Source organism: Grus americana, chromosome 5 (genome assembly GCF_028858705.1).
Source record: "Grus americana isolate bGruAme1 chromosome 5, bGruAme1.mat, whole genome shotgun sequence".
In the NCBI taxonomy this organism is placed as follows: Eukaryota; Metazoa; Chordata; class Aves; order Gruiformes; family Gruidae; genus Grus; species Grus americana.
Window position 1 is genome coordinate 54,518,168 of NC_072856.1, and position 25,895 is coordinate 54,544,062.

Below are 25,895 nucleotides of genomic sequence, written 5' to 3' on the forward strand. Positions count from 1 at the left end.
TTTGTTACAATAAAAATAGACCTATTTGACTTGTGTAAGTTATTTGGCATTAAAAAATGACTGCGTCATTTCTCTCGAAAAATAAGCAGCATATAATTTCAAAGTTACGTGATTTAAATCAGACCAGTCATTTCTAACTAAACACCAGTGATTTTCTGTTGCAGTCTAATAATGGCTGGGGATCAGGACCTCCCTGTACAAATTGGTCCTTGGACACAGAGCAAGTCCGTGCTGTGAATCAGAGAGATCCCAGGAAGGCCCAGTGACAGTAATGAAACTACTTTCGGAGTAAAATATTACGTGACCTGAACATAGCAGTGAAGGCCAGGATCTAGCCTTTCTTGGAATGGTAGGTTTTAGTATTTCTCACTGAGGTAAAATTAATTATTGTTATTGCCCCTTCTAACCTTTTCTTGAAGATAGAAATATATTAATCATGCATGGGCCAATTTTATGTTCCAGAGACATAAACTTAGACATTCCCCTCATGGTGAGAAAATAACACAGGTCTCATTTTCCAATATCAGAGTAGCAGTTGCTTGGAAAGAAGTCATCAGAAGTGCTGCTGAGGTGGAAGGAAGTTTTCCATGTCTCACATTTTGAAGAGGAAAGAAGTACTTTGATGCTCCACAATTTCAGTTAAGATAACCCTGAAATGGACTTGAGAATAAAAAGGTTAATTTTTCACCCTTTGTGAACTCTGGAGTTGCGTCAAGTGATGGACAGAGTAAGCAAGCTACCCCATTCAGAATATGACTTTTCCATATCATTTCATGTGCATATGCCTCCCATCCTCCTGCATGAATAGTGTCACGATCTTGGGGCAGCGTGGGTGGGAACAAGCTGTACTGCAAGTCCTGTTTAGATACAAACCTGGAACGTGAACAATCGTTAAGTTGAGCAGCTGTAAATTAGTGTTATCAGTGGTATACAGATTGGGAGAATTTGATGTTATTTACCCAAAAAAAAGTGCACAATGTGGAAATACAAAAACTTGGGTTTTTTTTTACCTCCATTCAGATCCACTACCTATTAGCTCAATGGGAGACAGTCGACAACCTGCTGTCAGGGTAAGGGCTTTCAGCTGTAGCGGTTTGGGAACTTTCATGGCCACATTCCAGCCTGAAACCTCACTCTTGTCTTCCAGCCATTCGTTCCCCCACTGCTGTTCTCTTAATCAAAAATGGACGTGGATGTTAACTTCCCAGAAGGAAGGGGGGGATTGATCCTGCAGAATTTAGGCAAAAAAATAACATGCGTACAATGGGGCTAACTGATGTCAGTGGGACCGTTTGTGTACATTGGATTTGAGGGGATCCAGTGCTAAGGGCGATGCACAGGCTTCAGGTGCTTCCTAGCCTATGTGATTAACGTTGATTGAAGTCCCATCAGGGCCAGATCCTGTAGTGTGTGCTCAGCACACAGATGCGTTGCGTTGACTTCCACAGGAGTCGAGGAACTGAACACACCACTGGATGCGTTCCAGTTTGGGCTTGGCAAGAAGGGACTCCAAGTACTTAAAGCTAGTGTAAGTGATAATGCACTATTGTAACTACTATCTTGTTAGATGGCTGAATATGATACCACATACACTGGCCAAATTAATCTTCTAAAGCTCTGATTCTGTGGGGATTGGTGCAGAAATCCCTAAAAAAAACCCCTGGGTATTGCATGGTACCCCCATAAATGCCACGGAGCACTACTTGGATAAAGAAGTTACAGTCATACTGAGCTGGAGTAAATTGAGAGTCTCCAGAAGACTTAGAGGATTTCAGTGTGTTTAGACACCAAATATCAACATGTAGAAATTTCAGCCTCAGGAAGTTTTAATGGAAGAAAGTAGCTTAATCACTCAGTATAGTTTGCAACTTTAGCTGAAAGTTTAACATCACAAAATGACATATTGCTATGCAGCTTTAAGAATCACACAACTGTATTCAATCATTTCCCATGTTTTTCAAGTCTACTGTTCATTAAAAACTCTTCTCCTGTTCGCAGTTTCCAGTTTTCAAATGGATGACACAACCGATGCATAGCTTAATGTTCATTCTCATGAGTCATAATTAATAAATAATCATATCACATACATAGAATTTTACAGGTACTCTTAAATTGGTTTTACAATTCTATTAAATATATAGATAAAATAATCACTGCTATATAAAAAATTTTAAAACAGCTGAACTCTCAAGCTTTGCATAAAATTCTGTAGACACATTCATTACAATCTAGAAACTCAATAAAAATACATTTTAGAGCTCAATCCATCAAAAATATTCATGACATTGAAAAGTGATTGTCATTTTTTTATTGTAATCTGTGCTCGTCCTATCTCTGCACTTATCATTTCCTACAATTGGGCAAAGGCTATATTCAATTCAGTTTGTAGATGATGTGACTGTTTAACTCATTTCTTCAACTCTAAGACATCTGCCCCATAAATGTTTAGTGGGGTTTTGTCTGTAACAGCCTATCTTTCCTTCCACTTTCTATACAATCACAATGAAACACTTTGCAGTTAAGTGACATGACTACATAACATTGAACCATCCCATTACAGTTGTCTCCCAGTCTTTAATGGTGATTCTGTGAACACCAAACATCCTTTATCCCGTGATCCTCAAGCACTTCCTGACACTTACACTTCACGATACTCTGCTACCCACACATTTGCTCAACAACAACGGGTTTTAGAAATGGCCTTAACAGATCTGTGCTGGTACCCTTGTGTATCAGAATTCTGCTGCTAAATCAAAATACCAAATACAATCAGTTCAACCTTATCATTTTTCAAAAAACAAGGCAAAAATTCAGCAAAATCTTCCTTATTCAGACAGTGCATATATCTGTTGGAAAATGGATAGCTGATAGATTGCCCACCAGCCTTTGAAAACCTCCACTACCTCAAGCCAGTCCTCTAGCCAGCAAGTGAAAACAAGTTTTGCCACAGTGAATGCTTCACAATCAGGCTTTTGGACTCTAAGCTACGAATGGGACACAAAGTCCAACAGTAAACAATGTTTTCAGAACAGGGCACTTGCATTGAGGGGTTGGATCTTGTGTTGTGGAAGAAGAGATGGAGGCTTACAAGGCAATTAAAGTGGGGGAAGCTGCTGCTTATGCTGATCCCATTTTTTGTGGTTCCAAGTAACAGCAAAACTCCTAAAGAGTTCAGTCTCTCTTCATGCACAGTTGGCCATACTCGTATAATCACTTAACTCTTTACCTGGATCTTCTTACCCATGGAATGGCTGAGTAAATTAGACTGCTTTTGTTATAGAAAAAACCACAACAAAACAAGCTCAAATATGGAAAGCAACAATACCAAGTATCATGGACTAATTTAGGATTTTTTTATCTATTTTGTATGGAAGAAACAATCTCCATCTCTTAAGGGATAGGCTGGAAAGCATACATCAGTTTAAACATTGTGTGAGATGATCAAGACAATTGCTGGATGCTGTTTGACATTTAAACTGCTCACTTCACTGTTTCAGTCACTGTCCATCAGTGGGAGTCAAGAAAGAAAACCCTGGGTTTTCTCCCCCTTGGAAGAAAATACTGTGTAATGAAGTTGCCAGCATCAGTGCATTCCCATTCACTTTTCTGGTTTTTTATGGGTGTCAGTTGTTTAGATGAGACATCCAAAGACCTCCTTAGTCTGATTAATTTTCTTAGGAGGAAGGAGAGAAGACAGAAGGGACCTTACTTCACTTGACTGAACTTTGATAGCTGTAAAGTTCTATGAAGAGACTGTAATCCAACTCCCGATAATCTCTGCTGAAGACTAAGAAACGTGGAAGAACCAAAGAGTAAGATCCAAAGGCTCAGAAAAAGTTGTCATAAACCAAAGGAGCTTATGAAATGTGGCACATAATGAAGAGTTGTCAACACTTTTGCTCCAAACTAATGTATGTTGCCACTTGCTGCTATTAAATAGGTGGCGTACCCCAGGCTGGTATTCACTGGTTTTCAGGCTAAGGATATAAAGTTTCTTGTATTAAGTTTTATTTTTTCAGAGAAAAAGCACTAGCCCTTCAATGTTATATTTTAGCCTACTTCAAGAAAGCGTCTTCAAAAATTCTAATACAGGTTTTCTTTCGGAAGAAAATATCACTGTCTTCAGCAACAAGCACAAACAGGTTCATGCATCACAAAATCAGATGACTCAAAATGTTGAACAGTTTCATCAGCAAGATGAAAGAGTATTTTTTTTTTACTGATGTTGATTTACACTGAATTAAGTTGGGAAGTTTGGATCTGTTCCTCACCAAGCACAAAAGATCTTATTTTAGGTTCGTGGGGTGAATCCAGCTCTAGTCAGTGGTGACAGGACAGAATAGGAAATATTTCAGCTCTCTGTTGACTTAAAGAGGTTCAGAATTTTATCTTCAATGTTCAAGATCTCCTGCCATGCACTGCTGCTACTGAATTCTAAGTGCGGCTCATAAGAGAAATCCCAGGGAAACAGAAAGCTTATAAAGAAGAATGGAGTGTCATGGATGGTTAGGATTACCCCAGCAGATAACATGATTACAAACAGGTTTTAAATACCTGCAAATAAATTGCTATATATTCTGATGTGTCCTGATCCCAGGTACTATTAGTTCAGCTGAAAACTAAGCCAGGGCAGAGATACACCTTATGCTAAAAGAAAATATGTAAAACTTATGGCCACGTGTTGTAACTGTCACTCAATGTGAAATTATGAAAACTCTCATTTTATGAAGCACATTGCAGTCAACCTTATGAATTTTCAGGTGGAACCAGCAACAAGACATAGTCTCATAAAGCATACTATGAAACTAAAAATGTGCCGATGAAAAATAGTGACCACTAAAAGTCACACAGAGAAAAGTTACTGCTATTAAATTGAATTTGAAGACTTCCCTTTTGCCCTGTAATGCACGGATACACCTTGTCTGAAAAAATCCTAAATCAAATATCCTGAAGTGATCACTGATGTGGACAAAAATTACAGGATGCAGAAGTGGCTCAACTGTGTCTATGGACAAGCCACAGAAGTCTCTTCAGTTGCACTAGAAAGTCAACACTGGCTGCCAACGTATCTCTGTATTTAGTTTTACATCTGTCATTTCTTTCTCTATTGATTTGGGCACTTAAAGGATATTTCTAATCCTTTTACCATGCACTTGTGCCTTACCAGTAACCTCAGCAAATTAGGTTACTTACTATTTTTTGTATCTTCAAAAAAGAGAAATCTTCGCATGATGCGGTAAGTAAAAGCAGCAGAGAAAAAGAAGCAAAAGCAACGTCAGAAGCAGTGAGGTATTTTTTGAAAAAGAAAAAAACAAACAACAAAAACCCAAAGAACAAACAAAAGCCATGGTATCTCTTGCTGATAAAATTATTAAGCATCTTGAAAATCTTTTCAAATATGGCCACCATCAGTAACATAAAAAAAGTGTATTTCTTCAGGTATTCTCTATAGACATTTCTGGGCTAAGATTTCCCATATGATCCCTCCTAACCAGCAGCTAGCAAGTATGTTCTTCACACTTCTCTACACCCAACTGTTGTTTTATAGCAAAAGGTGCAGGACAAAAATTGATTTGAATCCTAAAAAAACAAACTCCCCTACCCAAATAAACCCTCAACCTGATTTTCTTGCTCCACTGGATTGCCACTGGAATTGTTAATCAGTTCCTGGGGTCAGCATGTTCCACCACCTGCAGCTCTGCTCTGCCTCCATCTCTCTCAAAGAATTCCATGGGAAATGTGAAAAAGCATTTCTAGCCTTGCCCTTGCAGGTGGGCCAGATTCATGGGCAAGTCAACACCACCCCTCTTCCACAGCTGCCAGGCCCTACAGAAGTAAACGAAGCCAGAAGAATCATTTTTGAAGACTAGAGCTCTGAATTGTTCATATTTCTACTGATAATTATCTGGTTTTATTTAGCATCTTATAAAGCAAGGCACAAATGTACAAAATCGCATCTACTAAATCAGGTCATTTTTATATATATTTACACAGTTATCATAATATAAAATGTGCTTAGACACTGTCATAGCACAACAGTAGAGGAACTGAGGACAACCTGATAATAAACACAAATACCAGGTCCTACATTTCTGTTTGTGCTTCACCTGAAGGAACATATTCATATGCAGATACACAAAGCAATCCAACCACCGTCCTTTATTTTTCCGCACCTCACAGAGATCAAACTTTGTTGCTAAGAAGCTGTGGAAGGAGTAAAAGGCAGTAGACCAGCACCCAGAAGAACATGATGAAGTAAAATAGCTCTGGCTGCTCAACAACCGTAACCTCGTGAGTTGGTGCTGGAGTCTCACTTGCTTCCAAGTCCTTTTTCTTCCTGAGAACAGGAAAGAATTTGATAAGAGGCAGGAAAAAGAAGAAAAAACTCTCACTTTTAATATTTACTGTAAAGATCAGAGGGTGGATGAAAAGACAGGATGTTAATGAACCGTTTCAATCTCGTCAGTTGGAGTCCCAGCTGGACCGGGAGGTGCACAATGGGCTTTAGCAGTGTGTTTCCTTAGGAGCCAAGGTGCATAGCAATTAATCCTCTGAAAACTCTGGACAAATTCTCAGGTAGTTTAAATGCATGCCATTACAGTACAGTCCTTTGATGTAAGGTGATTTCCATCAGTTAAAAAGATGCCCTTTTATATTCAGAGCAGTAAACATAGCTCTGGGCAACACATACCATGCTTCCACAATTTTACTTATACACTGTATCTGACTTGATATACTTTCCCCAAATCATCTGCTTTCAGAGCTTCTCATGTCAGACACCAGAACATTAAACAGAAAAAGCCTAAGACTTCCAGAAACCAACTAGCAGTTGTGGTTTTGTAGGAGAACTCCAACGTTCCAGCTTTCCAAAATTCCAGCTGTGGTTCATACGGGCAAAGCCCAATGGATTCTGCCAGCACCACTGAGCTCTCACAAAGACAAAAAAAGGTCTTGTTTAAAAAGATGGTACTCTCATTTGATAATTTTATGATACTATATGAATCACCCTCTGGTAGACTTTTTTTAATCTACTTCTGGAGAAAACTGGTTTTTCACCTGTTTTAATGAGTCCTTTTTCTGGCTTGGGGCATACTACTTGCTCCAATATTATACTGGATATATACCTGAGTATTACATGAAACTTGCTCAATATCAGCAGTCTGCAAGCAGGCATAACTGTGACAGCTATGTATTTTTTTTAACAGAAGTCTAAGTGAGACCAGGACGCTGGATCCCGATAATATTTTGTGTGTTTTCTGTATTTAAATGCAACCATAATTTTAACCAGAGGCTCTGGGAAATACTATTCAGTATCAACTGAGAGGTAAAACCTAAAGCAATCCTTGTTTCTTATAGACATGTAGACCCTAATACCAAAGGGATACACACTCTGTGTTCAGGATCCATCACCTTAAGTCTAAACTAAACACACATACAAATTACAAAAACTCATGGGTGCTCTAGCAGAGGCCAGAACTCCACTGAAGGATCATCTTTCCCTAGCACTGACCACACTAAACATTGTCTTGACAGTCTTCCAAACCTGGAAAGAGTCATTACTGCCAGAGTGCCTCATACTTGAAGTCCTCCCACTCTTTTCTTGGTCTGAAATATCCACCATGTGGGGAAAGCGCTCACAGTCTTGCTCAGACAGCTGAACCTTTCCTCTCAAGTCAAGAAAAAGCATTTTTGTCAAGGGGGAAATCGAGCAATAAAGAAGTTTTGTATCTTACACCTGTAGGAAATACAGACTCCAAGCTGTTACACAAGACATCCAGCCAGTCTCTACCATTATTTTCATTTCCCTTTGTAACATTGGTAGAAGTACCTAGGAGTTACGGATTCCTAGCAAAAGGCTTTGTCTGAATAGGAACGACTCACCTGGTGATTAATGGATTTTCACCCATATCTGTCATCTTCTGCTCGTTTATGCCATAGGTTTCCTTAAACAAATGAGGAATAGATTATATATAAAAAAAAAAATTCAGTATCTCACAAAGATGGTAATTGTGTGTGTATTTTATGCAGAGTATGTCTAATGTTTGCTCAAATAAAATCAAAGTTTGCTGATAAATTTATTCCTTGCCATCACATCCGCCACTGCAGTCTGGTACACACACAGAAAAGGAAAAAAAGTTGTGAAATAAGAAGATTTTTTTTGCTTTCAACTGCTTTCATTCAGTTGAATAAAGCTCCCCTCAGTCATATATATTTCTAGTAGCTCTGACAGCATTGCAAAACTAAAGCATCTGTGTGAAACCTCCGTTTCGTTGAACTTTGGTGGCAGCATTTCTTTAACACTCCAAGACGGTCAGAATTGTATTTTGTGCTGGAAAGAGCCATATCGCTATCCTTGCTCAGTGTGCCCAGATTGCTAATGCTGCCCTTCTGATTTACAAAATAAAAATCCACAGCTCAGTGTGCTCTCAAGAAACCAGTCTGAAACACATCTGCCATTAAGGATGGAGTTTCACATTACTACTAAAATTCTTTTAGGGTTTGCTGCTGCTGTTGAGATAATATAATACACCGCTGCTATGAAGGAGAGGGAAAGAGCCCAATCTTTCATCAAAAGTGCACTTCAAGAGACATCCAGCATTTTTACAGGGCTGTGACCAGGACACCAACATACATACAGAGAATGCACAAACTAAAAGAAACTGGAGCAGGAAATAAAGGCAGTTATGACGAAGTAAGCCTCAAAGTTACAACAGATTTAATTTTAGTGTTAGGTACTCCTTTGTGGGTTTGTTCAAGGTTCAGTAAGGTTCAGTTCCATATATTTATGAGAGTTCAGTAAAGCTTTGCCTGGTTTTGGCACTAAAATTATTAGAAGTCACAGGGCTTTTGTATTATCACAGAGCTTTATATAAAGAGTAGACCCTTTTACAGTATGTGAACTTTTGGAGGTTAAAAGAAATAGAGAAACAGCAATAGGTAAATTTCCAGATACTTACCTCCTCAGCAGTATTAGGAGATCTTTTTCGGAGATAAATGTTGGAATCACTGTCACTGGTTCTGAAATGTATGTAAAAGCAAAGTTTTTAAATTCATAAAGCTAAGTTTTGTTTTGACTTCAAAGAGAGCCACTGCAATTGCACACGCTAGTTTTAAGCTACGCAAACCCACAAATATGCATTGTTGCATGTATTAGAATATGGACTTGAATTTATCAGTAACATTCTAAAAAATAGCTTTGGAAGAATCTGTCCCATGATAAAAAATCCATGAGATCAAATTGCAATCTTTTGTGAAAAATGGTGTCTGATAGGGTTTTTGCACCTTTGACATCATTTACATTTACGTGACAGTATACCCCAGGTTTTATGGCTACCTATATAAATAAAAAATTGACAGACCTTGCAGGCAACATAAAGCTTGAAGGAGACAGTGGGTTCTTCTAAGCAAATTCTTTCAAATTCATCAGAGTGCTATACTGATAAGCATCAACAAATTACAGTTCATGTCCAACTCAGATACATTACCTAAGAACTAAATTAGAACACAGGACAGAACAGAAGTCAGTGGAATAAAATTAGCTGAGTGTCTCTGTCCTGGGTCTGGCTGGGGCGCAGGTAACTTCCCTATAGCAGCCCCTATAGCGCTATGCTTTCTGTTTGTAGCTAGAACGGTGCTGATAAGACACCAATGTTTCAGGTACTGCTGAGCAGTGTCGCACAGCACCAAGGCTATTTCTCCAACCCCCCAAAGGTCAACAGGCTGAGGCTGGGCAGGAGGTTTGGAGGGGACACAGCCAGGACAGCTGATCTAAACTGACCAAAGGGATATTCCATACCATATGATGTCATGCTCGGCAGTAAAAACTAAGAGGAAGGAGGAAGCTGGAAGAGGCACACACTGGTTACTAAAGCATTCGTCTTCTGAAGCAACCACTACGCCTACTGAGGCCCTGCATCCCAGGAAGTGGCTGGACATCGCCTGTTGATGGCATGTAGAGAATAAATCTGGGTTTTTTTGTTGATTTTTGGTTTTGGTCTCCTTTTGCTTTGCTTCCACAATTGGCCTTTGCTTTTTTTCATTAAACTGCCTTTACCTTGACCCATCAGTTCTTCATCTTATTTTCTCCCCCATCCTGCTGAGGATGGGGAGTGAGAGTGGCTTGGTGGGCACCTGGTGGCCAGCTATGGTCAACCTACCACAATCTTTTTCACTTTTGCATAGAAAAGAAGTCCAACAAATATCTATTGGAATGAAACAGTGTCATACTTCTACATAGTGTCACAATGCACATGGATTATTTCATCTATGTTACAAAACACTCTTTCTGTTGGAAAATCAGTTATAACATTGCCATGTTCAAAATGCACTGGGGTTCCAGTTAGGTTTTGTGTAGCAAAGTTTGTAAAGCAAAGTCAAATCAAGTCCCATTGGCACTGAATCACTTGACATGTGTAAGAGAAACACAGGAAGAAGCCAATGAGTCCCAATACACGGCTCCTAAAAGAAGTCTACAGGGAACATCCGATGGACAGGGCACACTTCAAAAGACTGGGCATTCATCCCAATTAGGTGTATTTAAGACAAAGTTAATGTGAAATACCTGGTAAATTCCTGACAATCTGCAATTTCTTCCAGTTTCTCTTGTGACAGAGTAGTAGTGGCAACTTCTGAGATCTGCAAGTCTTCTGCTTTGATCCTATTTTCCCCTTCTTCCTCCTTATTACTACTGTTTTCTGGATTCTTTATGGCTATTGATAAATCCTCTAGATGTTCTACTATGGCCTGTTGAAATTAAGAAACATTTTGCATTAGACAACAAGACTGATTCCCCACCCTTTCAAATATCTTAGTGGTGCAGCCTACTCAGATGCTAAATGGCATGTAGTATGAGATTGAAAGTCTCACTAAAGAGAATAAAAAGCAATTCATTTGTTGAAAATCATTTTGAGCTATAAAGTATCATCAGTTCAACATACATACAATTAGTTGTCAGTTCTTTTTATATAAGAAGTCATGACATGACATGGCTCTTCGAAGTAATCCGCTAAGACTTTCTTTAATCTATCCCCAATTAGTCTTTGAAGCTAACAGCATATTGACTTCATTACTCTAGTAAGTGTCAGGACCAAAATATGTCCAAGCAACTTGTCTAAGCAACATGTAGATTAACATTAAATGGACACTCATTCCTGAAAAACACTGTCTAAAGTTACTGTGCTCGAAAATGTATAAGACAATTCAAAATCAGTGTCTGCAAGAAAAGATGCAGTAGCAAATTGCCTAAATCCAATACGCAGAATAATTATCAAAAATGCCCCCCTCTTTCTCCCTCTCCAGTGTACACAAGCCTTCATTTTACCCACGTAACTTATCCTACTTAAATTGGTTTAAGTTTTTGTAGGCAAACTTATTTGGATTCAGACAAAAACTTCCTTTGCCTGTATCCTTTCTATATCAGCAATATTGCTTTCTGTTCATCTCATTAAAAATTACTAAAAATACTTTCTCTGATAATCTTTTATGCCTAGGGATTACACAGAAGCCTTAAACTACTTTAGAACATAATTAAAATTCACATTTTTGCAGTACTATTAGTATTAGAGCTTATTCTCTCTTTTAATGTCTTATCTTCTCAAGGATCTGCAATTCCATTCGTTCCAGTAGAGGGCTGTGGCAAACAGCGTTACGGGACAGGAAGCCAAGTACATTTTACATATTTCTCAATGAAAACCACTAAGGTCAGATGCTAGTCCCCCATCTATACACAAAGAAATGCCAGTAATAAAAAAATAAAATACCTCAGGATGTTGTGGAATAGTGGAATCTTGGTGGTTGGTGGCCTTTTCGCCATCTTTTTCAATCTCTAACTCTTCTCCTACTAGTAATGGCACTTCTTTTTCATCAGAAGAATTCATGTGACTGTTAATATCTGTTGTTTCCTCCTTGCTGTTCTCAGTATCTATTTCTGATGGAGGGACACCTAGCTTATTCCCTAAGTCTGGCTTTGGAGAATCTTCCCTGTAGTTCTGTTCTGGTAAGCCCTTCTCATGTAAAACGTCCGTCACTGTTTCAGAAGAAGCTTTGTCATTTCCAGTATCATAATCTTCAATACAAGGCTCAAGGTAAGCATTCAAAACTGCTGATATGGGAACATTATAATGTGGATAATAAAAGAGATCGTGGGGTATTACAGATACCTTCGAAGAACTGGGTAGCACTTCAGCTGAAGACTCAACTTCATCACAGCTGTCCAGGTCCTCTGGATTTTTAGGCACATCTGAGAGAGAGTCATCAGATGTTTCATGCTGTGTAGATAGTTCTTGGTTTTTGAGATCAGAACCATTCAGTGAACAATGGTTAGTTTCTGTTGTCTCAAAGCCAGGTGATTGCTTTGTATGTTCATTTTGTGGAATTTTCAGTATTTCCTCATTCAGAAGATGAAGAACGTACTTTTGTGTATTTTCTTGTTTTGAGGTATCTTCTGGTAAAAGAATTGAAGTCTGGGGTTTGCTCTCTTCTACTTTATTTATAGATTCATCTGTAAGTATACCTGAAGTCCAGGATAATGGACTCAAAGAAGAAGTATTGGCAGAAAGGCTCTTAGTTTCATTGTCATATTCAGTAGAGGTTTCTTTAGTTAATTCTTCAGAGTAGTCTTCAAAAGAGTCAACAGAATTTTTCTGATCTGTCAGAACAGCTGGAGAAAGGTCATCATTCTGTTTCAGTGGATCATCAGATATGCCCCCTTCACCTGGCATGAATTTATCACTTAGAACCTCCCAAGAGGAACTGGATTCAAAACTGACAGATCCTGTAATTTTCAGTGAGGTAGGCCTCTGAGGCTCCTCTTCAGATGTCTCCTGTGAATCACCTAACACTTGACTCAGTTTCCCATTACATTTTTCAGGTATGGTTTCTGATGGGATTCTCTCAGGGGTGTCATGAATATGAACCTTTGGAGGAGCAGGGTGACTCCTTTCGTGATTGACAGTATACATGTTTTCTTCACCTTCACTTAAAATCAAGATTTTGCCTTCCTTTTCTGAAGGTGTGTCTTTGATGTGGACGTACGTGGACTCAATCGGAAGCTCCTTGTCAGGATCCGTAAAGTCTTCCTGTAAGTGATGATACACCATTAAAAGACAAATCATACCTCAGATACCATTTTACTTTTCCAAACACTACAGAGAGAAGAACTACCTAGCCCATCACCCATTACCTTGTGAATGGCCAATTAATGACTCACTTATTTTGAAAGTAGGGAAGCCAATTTGGCAAGTGACTTGAACAAAACTCAATGTCAAGAAGCCACTTGTACAGGAAGATCAGAATGCAGACAAGCCTACTCCTCAGTTGTTAATGTATTCACCTCTCCCTGCTTCACCTGTGGAGACAACTGACTTGGCTTTTTGACACAATCCCAAACCCTGGGAACAAAATAAATCTAACAAGTCCACTAAATCCACTGTGAAATATATTAATATACTAGATTATTCCATTCCAACAGACTGTACTTTAAAAAAAAAAAGTAGGCTTTTTTCTTTGTCCATTAAAATGCCCGTAAGTCTTAATGCCAACAAATCTTATGGCTCATCTAATCTAATAAAAAGATTACTATAGTAATTTTAATTCCAGTGACTTTAGTAATGCCCATCAATTTTATAAGCTACAAAATACATACCAACTGGAACCTTCAGCCAAGAAAAGACAGGAAATGCCTTTTGTGTAGGAACCATCATTTACATGCATGTACTCTAGCACAAAAACATACCCAGGTACTCGAGGGACACCGAGTCCCTTGGGGACCCTTTCAAATCAAAAAGACTGTGTGAACTAGGTTTGTCTGGAAGTACAAGCAGCCTCCAGAACAGTTTTTCAACTTAAACAGATCTCTTCTCCAGTGTCTGCGACTTCCCATTTTTCCTTGAGTTTTCTGTCTCATATCCTTTAATTCCCCTATAAGTTTATCCTCTGTTTCTCCAAAAGACTTTTGTCAGTCCCTGACACTGTCAGTCCCTGCTTGCTCCTCAGTTCTTTATTTTTTTATAAAGTCTGCATTAAAGTCCTGGTCCTTTAAGCTGCAGTTTATTTCATGCTTACAACGAGTGCTTTTGACTGCTGCATTGACAAGACTCAGCCTCTGGTATCTTGTGTCTGATACCTGCTAAATTCAGATTGATTGTGACCCTCAAACTTGAGAAGATAGAAGTCAAAATGAAATTCCAAGTCCAATGAATCATCATAGATGAAGGGATAAATTTCAGCCTTATTTAAGACTAGTATAACAAAGTAGTAGAGCCCTATGTAACCAGTTCTAACCTCTGAGAGTTATAATTGGATGTAAATGTTTGAAAGCACAATTCTACCTAAAGCATTTTAGCAATCGCCAACGAAAGCCCATTTCACTGGATTTAAGAAAAATGTGAAAAATTAAGCCTGAGTCTGTGGTTTATTTTAAATAGCTTAGAAAGAAACCTAGAAGATTGATACAGCAATATCTGACTTTATCAAGTACACCAAAGCAAATTAAAAAATGACATGACGTAGAGGTAAACACATACCCCTTCCAGCTCTGGGAAGTGTTCCAGAAATTGCGCCACGTACGTCACAATTGACTGTTCATCGGGTGATTCCACCATGATATCTATGGAGACAGATGCAAGGGGCTTGAGCACACACGGCTTTAAAATGGTCTTGCAGAGGAAGAGATTGCCAGACATTTATCCTGCCTTTATGATGAGAGAAATAACAGCTACAAATGTTTTTCCTTTTCTGACAGAGCAGAGAGGGTAGAATCCTTTTCACGGTTGATGGTACTCAAAAGAGTTCTCAACATCTTATTTGCATTAATTTTTTCTTATTTCCAAACACATACTGAACCCTGATCAGGGTTCCTTTTCATCCACCTTCATACTGTCATTTATGTTGTTGTCACTAGACAGTGATCTTGTTAAGTGACAGCACAGAAGTTTATTTTTAGCAGGATGGTCCAGTCTTCCAGCGGGTGACCCGTGAAAGCACAAATAACCAATCTGTGCTTTCAATCATAAAATCAGGGCCTAATACCTGTCTAGTAGAGTTCAGTAAAAAAACCTGCAAAAAGCAGCTCCGTTTATATACATATACTTCTATACATACATATATGCTTATGTTTAGATATATAAATATATATGTGTGTGTGTATATATGCATTGTAAAAGAAAAAATGGGAGATGCAAATACATTTGAATAGATACCTACCCATTTTCCTGGTATGGCAGACTCGCACACTTCACCTGGAGCCAAACTTAGTCTCTGCAGACTGTAGGCATTACGAAATGGTGCTAATGCATTGAGACACCTCTCAGCACAACAGGGTGGTGATTAACGCCCGCTACTAACGCAGATGTCACATAGCATCTAAACACTAACCAGGACCAGTGTACGTAGTTAAAACTGTGGGAAGATCTCTGCCCCCAAGGAGCTTACAAATATCACTGGAGGCATACGACTACAAGCCAGTGATCAATTCATTTTTATTTTTCTTATCAATCAGCCCAACACACTGATCACATCAACAGTCTAATCACTGGGAGGTTTTTCATAGGTATCACAATGCAATATTCATGAGTTCATTATAGTTTGAATGTTACCCAACAAAGCTGATGTAGGCGTTTTACCTTCTGGTTCTAGGAGCCGAGGAACACCCAGCTTATTTTGTGCTATGCTGAAAGCATCCTCCAGGTTTTCTCGAGCCGATTTCTCCAGTGCTTGCTTCATGTCTACCAAAGTAGAGTCTATTGCTTTTATGATAGCTAAGAAAGCAAGGCCGCTCCTCCAACTGCTGGCAAAGTCCTGAACTGCAACACCGTACCTAAACAGAATTACATACAGTTTACATGTGTGGTTGTGTTACAAAATCCAAAGTAAAGGCATCGTCGTTTTCAAAGATTCCTGAAAGTTAACAGTAAAGTTGCTGAGTTGCACTAGTCACATTTGAGATCTTTTTGGATTTTGAAATGCACAAAATATGTCCATAAAACACAAGGATTCACAAACTGAATCGGTGTGGCTAACAGCTGACATCAATCTGCTTGTAGGAAGTAGTTAGTAAAAACAAAGCCCTCAAGAACTCAGCGACCACATTTAACATTCATAAAACCAAATGTCTCTGTGATTCCTGTTTCTGTTGCTCTCCAGCATTTTAATGCCATAGCTTGGGAAGACTGCCAACACTTAAGTATTTAAAAACATAAGCATAAATGATTCACATTCCTGCGTACTTGGCCTTCTATAGCAGAAAATTGTGCTTTGCCAAATGCAAATGGTGTCAGTATATGTATAAACCACAAGTGTGTTAGAAACCCAAAGTTTTGGAGGAAAAAACAGCCATCAAACTTGCAATGAAATACAGCCCCAGAATAGAAAATTCTGCATAAGTCATTGGATAACAGGATTATAATGATGCTATTATGTTTTTAGTGCAATTGCAAGAACAGTTTTCTCCTATTAGATGTTTTCAATTTGTACTCTCTGACTGGACTGAAAAGCCTATGGCCTTTACTTCTCCAGTCCTCACTTTCCTTGTACCACCTCCCTGTGAAAGACATTATCAGCATTATTTTGGGATTAAAACTGTGCTTCCTCTATGGTCTGCACTGGTAGCAGCGAACTACAGACCTCAATGGGACAAGTTTAGCTGCACAAGAAGCACCCTTAGCTTCGCTGGAGATTACCAAGGCATGATGTGGCCCACAGGACCAAGTATTTCAGATGTAAATTTGTATCTTCAGCACTAGACACAGAACATTTGTGTTCACAGGCAAACTTGGACATATAAATCCATCAACAGACAAAAGTTTGAGTCACGCCCTCTTTAAAACTCTCTGGCAGTCATTGCTTCAGATAATGATATATGTAAAATACACTCCAAGCATTTACACGTGCACTAGACATCTTACACTAAAGTTTTTTAACCCGACAGTAACTCTGCCAGGTTAAAGCACTACTAGACAAAACGCCTTGGTGAAAGAACTGCTTTTTTATTAAAGAAGAGAGAGATGTGTTTAGCAACAGAAAGGGACCCAAATGTCACACAATCATGAGGAGTGACCTAAGATTCACCCCCTTCCCCTCTTTAATTCTGAGAAAAGAGGGACTCTAATAGTGGCTCTGTCCTTCACGGCACTCTGCAGCACACAGAGAAGCTCCCTCAGGGCTGCTACTTAATTTAAAAGACTGTTGCTAAAGTCTTTCAATACATTTATTTTTTCAGCTTTTCAGTTCACCCCTTGTTTACGCCTACCCTTTAATTAGCAAAAGATATTAAATAGACTGCACGAAAGCCAGGGGGCAGGGAGAGGAGGGAACGATCCTGTTTTAAACAGCACCAAGCAGATTAGCGCAAGTTAACATTTAACGCTGAAATCGTGAAGCCAGCAATGCGCACGGCTTCAAGGTCAGGCAGCCGCTGTATCAGGCGATACAGCCCCCTGCAGAGGCCTGGTGCCTGCAAACTTCGAAAGCTGGAGAAGCCACAGCGTAATGCGCACACAGGGCAGGAGAGAGAAAAGGGATTCAGCTTCAAAAGGGCAGGTGGCAAAACGCATTTTTCCACGAGGGTTTCTTAGCTTACTTTCTGGTTTTCCTCTGAACCCAGACTAAAAGGGCTCTGATGGCTTTCCGCTGATCCTTCACCGTAACAGCCATGTTTCTCTCCACGCTGGGAGTGCTGGGGTGGGACGTGTCTGACTCGGGACCGCTGGGCCCGGAGGACAGGCTGGAGGAAGAGGAGTTCCTGTTGAGGTTACCTGTCAGCTCCTTGATCTGCAATAAAAGGCGAAACACACAGCGTTCTGGTTTAACACCGGCTGCACAGAGGACTCAGCACTTCTTTTCATGCAAACTTTAAAGATAACAGTGCCATAACTGAATTTTAAGAGGTAATTATAGACCTGTCCGTTATAACTCTCGACTTGTACTGCACGGGTGTGACAGCCAGCAGCAGCCCAGCTGGAACCCCAGAAAACAGAAAGGGCAAGGCAGCAGTTAAGGCTGAACTGAGCAAATTCGTATTAAACAAACAAACATGTCCTTGGAAGAAAAGTTAGTTTAACTGAAATTGTTCTTTCTCTTCACAGGACTCGCTTGAGTGAAACGTTTTTAGTCGGGAAATGGTGACCAGCAGCAGCACTCCTGTCCTGGTCAGTGTTGATGTTTGGGCCAAACTATGCCTTCTGCTGCTTTTACGTCTCCCGTGCTCTCTGCTGCTGGCGTGGCAGATTCTGGTCACACCATCTCTGCCTTTGAGTCCCTCTGGCCAAAGTGGTGCTGTGCACCTCCATCTCTCTCTGTGCATTAGAATTTGGTATTGTCTAGAAGGACGTTTTCAAAATACATGTAGATTAGGGAGCAGTTTTAAACTAAGCCTGAGGCTAAATCATTTTTTAGGCTCAAATCAGTTTTATCAGTCCCAGGCCCTTCAAGATCTTTCATTTGGCCCTCTACGTTACTTGTGAATTTTTGCCACGTTGAGTAAGTCTCCAGAGATCATTGATTCTACATGGAATTTCCCACCACATTGGACCAAATCCAGAAAAGATTATTCAAAATAAACTGTGACCTGGCACCAAACCCGAGACGTTGGTTCAGATCCAGGGAATCTGGAGCAGAACCCTGAGAAGGCACAGGAGAGAAGGGAAAGTAGTAATCTGAAGCTCTAATTCTGGTCCAAGTCAAACGAGGGCTTAAATTGTCTCCTATTTACACCAAAATAGGTCCAATGAAGTAAAATGAAAGCAGCTGCAGGTATAAAATTAGTGTATATTAAGAGGGAAAAGCTCAAGTTTAGCCCTCTTAATTATGTTCTTTAGGACTAAAAATCAATTTAAAAATCAGTATTCAGCTGGAATAGATTGATACCATGAAGATTGTTCACTTATGATTAAAGTATTCAAGTTTTATTACCTGAAAAAACAAGATTATATTCCATATTAGTCCAAGTACCAGAGAGGAATTTCCATCTGCTATTTCTGCTGCATCGATGCTAACAAGCTTTACCTGTAGAAGAGATCATAAATTCAGAGCCAAATTCAAAGAAGCAAGGTAAAAGCAAAAAATGCACTGGATGGAACTGAGACTACTGGATACGTCCAGAATACTTTTGCCACAGACTGGCCAGCCAAAAAGCAAGACTGAAATCTTGTTTGAATGATAATTTGCCTTGATCACAAGCACCCTGCTCATGGAATTTTCATCTCAAGCCCCCAGCATAGTCTGCAGAACAGAAGTAAGCTCAGTTCTGCATCCTCAGGACCCCAAATGTGTTTCCTCCATACCAAAATGCAAAAAGATCGTGCCCCCTCTACTGGATCCTATTCTTAAAAAGTAGAGAGTCAATCCTCGTACAAAAATTAAAATCCTAATAAGATCTGCTTACTTCTGTTTTGCTATGCATCACCCTTCTCCTTGCTTATCTCACCTTACGCAGCTTGTCACGGACTTCTGATTAAATCAGTTAGCAAAGGATAAAGTTGCTTAATCCAAGCAAACTCTAGACTTTCCCACACTGTGGTTTCTTTCACCTGATAACACCAGGATGTTCTTCTCTTAGACAACACAGAGTGGGTTTTGGCAAAGGTCACGGAGGAGGGAGGAAGCAAGGAAGCTGTTGGTACTGCACATGGCACCCAGACCAAGTTAAAGCCCAGCATACAGCCCACTTATCACTGAGAAATCCTGTGCATGATGAATCATTTAGCAGTGCTTTACCCTGCTGCCCCAGTTCCACAGAAGTGTACGCTGACGGGTTCCACCCATTTTGGTTTAATGTCTAACCCTGAAGCCCTTGGCAGCCAAGGCATTTTGCCAACACTTTCATCACCACCCTTCACTAACCGGTTTGGTTAAACTGAAAAAAGGAAAGCAAAATAACTTTTTATCTAGTGGTTCGCACATCAGTTTTCAATCTTAGCAAGAAGACACCTCTAGCTGTCATATTTCAACGCTCAGACTTCTTGCTAGCTCCAAGGTATTTGGCATGGGAAAACCTTTAAGACCTAGTGCATTTGAATAGCAGTTTCTCCAAAATGGAGAGCAAGTGGCATTTATCATTAGACTGCTTTCAGAGTCAGCTCTGACCTCTTACTGCTGCTTATGTTTGCCACCCAGCCCAGCAGAGATACCCAGCTAGAAGATGCTGGCTGCTTACTCTTAAGGAAACAAGAAATCCACAGAAAAGTCAGTGGTTTAGCACTACTAATTGAAAGGACACCTGTGTCCAAGGCTCCTCCTGCCTGGCCTTGCTCATTGAGGTTCTAGGTTGTCCCCTAGCAAGGTCCTGGCAACCAGACATGCTTGAGCTGCAGCTCTGCAATGTGTTGGTATCAACAGAGAGAAAAAATCTCATCTGCCAGTAGCTGGATTTGGGTAGAAAGCATCGACTGGGAAACTGTTAAGAAATATGTGAACACGTGAAATATTTCTTAGCAGTTCTATAGCAGGACCTGTAGACATACACATTTAGGGCCAGTACAGCCCGCACTGGTGGAGTTTCCAAAAAGCAGACTGAAACACCTGGACAACTTCTTGATCTTTCACATCCTCCCCTGGGGAAAAAGGTTACGGAGGTTAAACCTCCCACATCTATGAGGTCCTAAGAGATCCAGTAAGACCTCACATCACGCTCATTCCTGCACTGGGGTTTGCAGTGACTCTCCTGCATGACCAGCACCGCTGCAGGATCTCTGGAGCAAGAGCTAAGCTCATTGAAGGGAAGCAGCAAAGTGACACCAGTTTGTTGTGGCACTCCATGCAAGGCAGGGTTTTGTCTCTGTGCACACACTGGATCCCTTCTCACCCATAAGGTTTAAACCCTATAGAGTACTTGCACCCTGGAGTCAATAGGACCATCAATTACATTTTCTTCAGAAGTTGCAAAACTTTATTTCAGATACTAGATAAAAAGATCTTTCAGTACACCAAGAATGCTGCAGTCCTTTATAGGACATAGTCCAATATTTGTTTATAGGACATAGTCCAATATTTGTTTTCTCTTTCTGAAAGATCTAGGTATACCCCATATATGAGTTGTTACATGACTGGGACTTCTCTTGACCCCATTGCTTCTCAACACTTTTCAAGAGCAGTGAGTTTTCAAGATACAGGCCACATCCATAGGGCTTTGGAATAAAACCCTAATGGGAGAAATAAAAAAAAGGACTGAATCATTGCAAGCTACAGGATCTGATCTTTCTTGGTCACTTACAACTGTAGGAAGTGATGTTGCAGGAGTGCCACACTGACTATGACGGAAGTTATATCCTTATAAGGTTTTGATTCCTGGAATTATGCGTCTATGTCATGTTCCCAGATTTCATTTTCTCTTGCCTTTGATTCATGATCAGCTGCTGCAGCAGTTTACCAGATAAATACATGATTAGTAATACTGAAAGTATTTCTGACGAAAGGAAGTCATCTACCTTCAGTGTAACTAAAGTAAAATGCCACTAAGACCCAGTTCATAAAGATTACTTGCATTTCTTTTTATTTTCTTTTAATATTTGGTTCCTGATCCTTTAATCCTGTTGAACTTTTACATTACAAAGTGAACAAATAATCCTTGGTTTAGACTCTGTAGGTGTTCTCGTTGTGCATTTTTATGTGGCTTTTCAGCCTTGCTGCTAAGGTAAGTCAGAGTGCCTTTAAGCAGTGCATTCCTCTTAGGTACATGCAGCACATCAGACTAGTTAAACGATTACAAAAATTACAATTTGCAACATACATCAAGAGAAGATATTAAGACCAGCCTTTGGAAATACTCACATTGCTGTCCTCCAGGAACTTAAGTGCTTTGGCTATGTTGTTCAAACGAAAAATGCGATGGGTTGAAGATTTGTATTCGTGCATCTAGAAAAAAATAAGAGCCACACTGTTTTTAAAAACGGTGGAATTATTCACCACTACACACAAAGCTTAAAAACCCTACAGAGGCAAAATAATGCTAGTAAGCATCTACCTGTGTAAAATTATTGCTGTCTTTTCTGACCAGAAAACTGCTTCAACTACATCATCTGATCTCCAGGGGTCCCCTCCAACCCCTACCATTCTGTGATTCTGTGATCTGCCTTTGCTGTAGCAAAACAGGGTGAGCAAGCAGCTTTCCTGCTCTCCAGATGTTATCACTCTCTTGGACCTGCCGTGTTGATTATTTATGTAATCACTCCCCAACCATGTTCAGTCATAGGATCAAATTTACCTGAAAATTTGTAATAATAGATTTTTTTTTCCCTCAAATTAAATGAAATGATCCTAATTAGGAAGTGTGAGCAGTTTTCATAGCAGGCACAGGCAGGTGGGAGGTAGAAGCCTTCATTTTGGCAGAACTAAAACAGATTTGTTGCAAGCCTGTCTCCCTGCAGTTCCACTTTGGCACACTGGTTTTATCACGTGTGTGCAGGAACACCTAGCTGCCAGTGCAACAGGTTTGCCCAGCTGACCTTACCTCCTTCCTTGCCCTTCTCCCTGTTCTCCCGGGGCATAGCCTAGGATTGCGATTTCCCTTTCAATTCCTTTCCAGCCTGGCTCTCAATGCAATCTGTGTGAATGCACACAGAAACACCGCTGCTTCTGATACAGTTCCCCCAGACTGCAAGAATATTAAAAAATAGGTGGTTCTGAAGGTGTGACCACAGTGGACATTCGTGCTGCAGTATGCAGATGGTTCAGTCACTATAGAGCATCACCAGGTGATTGCAAGTGCATCTGCAGTGGTGAGACGGCTGCAGAACAGGTCTCTCCTCTTATCCAAGTGTGATAGCCACACATAAGAGAGTACTTGCTGACCAGACTGATGTAGAAAGAAAATATTAGACTCAACTGTAATTGGTTATTTATATTTGCACTGGGTGTTTCCATTTCTGGTATGTGGAACTTTATACAGCTCTTACAAAGGAAGGAGGAGAGAAAAAGATTCTGCTATGTGAAGCTTTGCCCTTCTGATTTAGACCGTATCAGTAAGACTAATGAAACCTGAGCCAGGATACCAGAACTAAACTCACAACTACACCACGCATCAGCAGACCTATTAAGTGTCTTAGAGAAAATATAAGCAGAATTATAGATTAAAAAAATAATATGGGAAATATATCTTTTCTTGGTAATGTGACTTGGGTGATCTCCAAATGGAATATGTGAGCATTAATGTATTAAAGCCTCAAAAAAACCTGAGGGGTGGGAACATTTACACTGATTACACACCGTTTATACCTCATTGTTACATATTTCCTTGAAGTCTGAGTTACAACTCAGGACACCAGCCTGTAACATATGGAAATCACAATGAAGTTGCTGAAATGCTTATTACTATACCTATGACACAGGACCAAATTCTCCCTTAATTCGTTGGATGTCCATACATTGTTGCTTGTAACATAGAGAGCTCCATACCTACAGAGGTTTCTCCCTCTTGTATACATACCAGCTTTTGTCCTGACAGGACTTCCAGTAACGCCATCAAGATTTTGCCATCTTGTATATCAATAAACAAGTCTTTCACTTTCAGAGGAGGCTTGCACTGTGAAGAAAAGAAACCAGGTAGCTTTTAAAGCAGTACTGCTTAGACACCATGATTTCAGAGAGTAAGAAGGAGAATTTTACAAGACAGACATACTAGGAATAAATCTTAGACTGCAGGAAGAAAGGGTTGACTTTTCTTCAAATCAGTGACAATTCTGTCCTACAAATATCTAAGCTAAAACTGAGATAGAATACTCATGTAACTGAGCTCAGACAAGGACTTACTCCAGATTTCTCATAACAGAATCTCCCGCTAAATACTCTGCCTAGGAAGCAACCACCCAAGGGCTGGGTGCCGATCCCTCAGACGAAGACAAATCCAGCAGAAGTGAATCCCACTTTATGCCCGAAATAAGCCCGAGATCCTGTCTCCTTTGTAAGGTTTCTGGTGATGCCATTCTGTTTCCCAGTATTTTTGAAGTACTTTAAATAGCAACTTCTGGTATTGTGTCTCTCTCTTCTCAGCAACCTCCTCCAAAGGGAGCCATCTCCTCACCTCACCGAGGTGCCTGATGACGTGTGCGCCGAGGCACATAGCCAAGTCAGCTCAGCCCTTAGGGGCAGTCTCAGCTGCAGCAATTACGCTCTGCTCGGGTGTCACTCACTCACGCGTCCCTGAAGAGCCCAATCTTTTTATCTTTGGTTGGGCAACGCACTACTGTTCGATTAAGCACTGCTTCTGGCAAACTGGGACCACACATTTTCGTTACTAGTCTTTAATCTAGCCAAGAGTACTAAACAATGTTCCATACTGGGAGCAAATTATCGCTCATTTAAAAATTAAATAACTTATCTGAAAGCCTCAAACCCAAACCTTTTTTACTCTTTCAGTACTTAAGAACAACCAGAACTCGGAAGATGCAGACTACTCCCAATTATCCCACGACCAGCAGAGCCAGCTCCTCTCAAAAGATGACCCCAATGGGATGGTCTGCTCCAAAAAGGGGACACACCACACCATAACTTTCCTGAAGAAGTACAAGAAAAGTTCGCTGCTGCCATTAAAAGAAAGAAGCCACTCTGCAAGAAGTGCTTCTTTGAGGATAAAGGCAGAAGCCACCTTCCCCAGTGGCTGTCCTCAGGGAATCACCTGTAATTAGAGAGAGCTTTAGCGAAGCTCTCATTATTTACACGAGTATGTTTATTATGCCCCTTTCAGGAAAAACATTAATATAGCAGCAGACTTTTGCCCTTTCTTCAGAAAAGCATTTTTCTTTGTTGAATCAGAGAGGAAAAAAATTTGTATGCACTCCAGAGAAAACAGTTCACCTGCCCGCAAAGTTTCTAAGACTTCATATGCTTGGCATGGCAGAATTAACAGCACCCTACAGCCTTTTTCATGATCTAATTCCTTCTGTAAATCAAAGACCTTCTCCACAGTCACATATTTGACAACCCCTTTTGACAACTTCCAAAACTGCAGTTAGTTTAAAGCCCTAGGGCCTGATTCACGAAGGCATCACGTAACACTGTCTTCGTTCTGAGAGACCTTTGGGAGCAATTGCTAGTCAAAACGTTTCCAACTAGCCTTATTCTGATTTTCCAGTGAGATTTAAGAGGATCCCTTTATTCCTTCAGCAACACTCACTGCAGAATAGTGGACTTAAGCAACTAACCATATATGTGATTCCTTTCTTCTAAACCCCCTTTACTATGTCTGAAATGCAATCACTTCCCAAGAACTACAGGAGCTAAACTGAGAGTCAGTTTGTAGCCCAAACTTAGTGCCAGTCTGTAGTTTATGAAATTTAGCCACAGATACTCAAGCTCAAACTCCGGTCCAAGTTAGGACTTTGTCTAAATCAGGAAGCTGGTCTAATTCCTTGATCCTGCACTAAACATTGCTGCTGTCTCAGTAATATTAAGAATTTTTTTTTCTCTTTTCATCCTCAACAGCAGCAAAATAGTTCTCAGGATGGCAGACTACGCAGGAGACCTAATACTTATCTACTATCAATAAACACAGTAAATTAGGTTTAATTTAGCCATATTATGGTGTGATTAAGAAACAACTACATCTTAAAAATATGAAGTGATATCAAAAAATTAGCTCTCTAATGCAAGCGGCTATGTAAAGATCCTATCATACAGTCCCCCCAAAACATGACTGATGAGGAATTAATGTTTCCCATCTGCAGATCTGCGATGAAGTCGGGTTCTGAAGAACATCTGTCTTTGGACACGATGCCTCAGATGTTTGATTTTCCAGTCCAAGGAAGAACAGAGTCATCATCACCTCAGAGCAGCCTCAACCACATTTGATTTTATGTGGGTACCTTCTATGGGAAAATTCTAGCCTCATGGTAACAGAGTAATTTAAAGACTTAAATGCACCTGAGATGAACTAAAGCCAGCCAAACATTCGTTGCGCCTGAAAAGCA

The 25,895-nt window shown here is 40.1% G+C and overlaps 1 protein-coding gene across 1 annotated transcript in view; it reads right to left on the reverse strand.

Annotated features, from left to right (window-relative positions):
* Nucleotides 1-1,808: 1,808 nt before the first annotated feature.
* The window catches only part of CLMN (calmin), a 77,130-nt gene continuing 53,043 nt past the window's right edge, over nucleotides 1,809-25,895 (reverse strand). The window contains exons 3-13 of the mRNA XM_054828711.1: nucleotides 23,417-23,512; nucleotides 21,763-21,846; nucleotides 18,907-18,999; nucleotides 17,576-17,766; nucleotides 15,621-15,814; nucleotides 14,523-14,605; nucleotides 11,760-13,076; nucleotides 10,562-10,743; nucleotides 8,958-9,018; nucleotides 7,882-7,943; nucleotides 1,809-6,337 (exon numbers count right to left, since the gene is read on the reverse strand). Of these exons, the coding sequence (XP_054684686.1) occupies nucleotides 6,184-6,337; nucleotides 7,882-7,943; nucleotides 8,958-9,018; nucleotides 10,562-10,743; nucleotides 11,760-13,076; nucleotides 14,523-14,605; nucleotides 15,621-15,814; nucleotides 17,576-17,766; nucleotides 18,907-18,999; nucleotides 21,763-21,846; nucleotides 23,417-23,512 (2,517 nt within the window). The 3' untranslated portion in view covers nucleotides 1,809-6,183. The remainder of the gene's footprint in view (nucleotides 6,338-7,881; nucleotides 7,944-8,957; nucleotides 9,019-10,561; nucleotides 10,744-11,759; nucleotides 13,077-14,522; nucleotides 14,606-15,620; nucleotides 15,815-17,575; nucleotides 17,767-18,906; nucleotides 19,000-21,762; nucleotides 21,847-23,416; nucleotides 23,513-25,895) is intronic.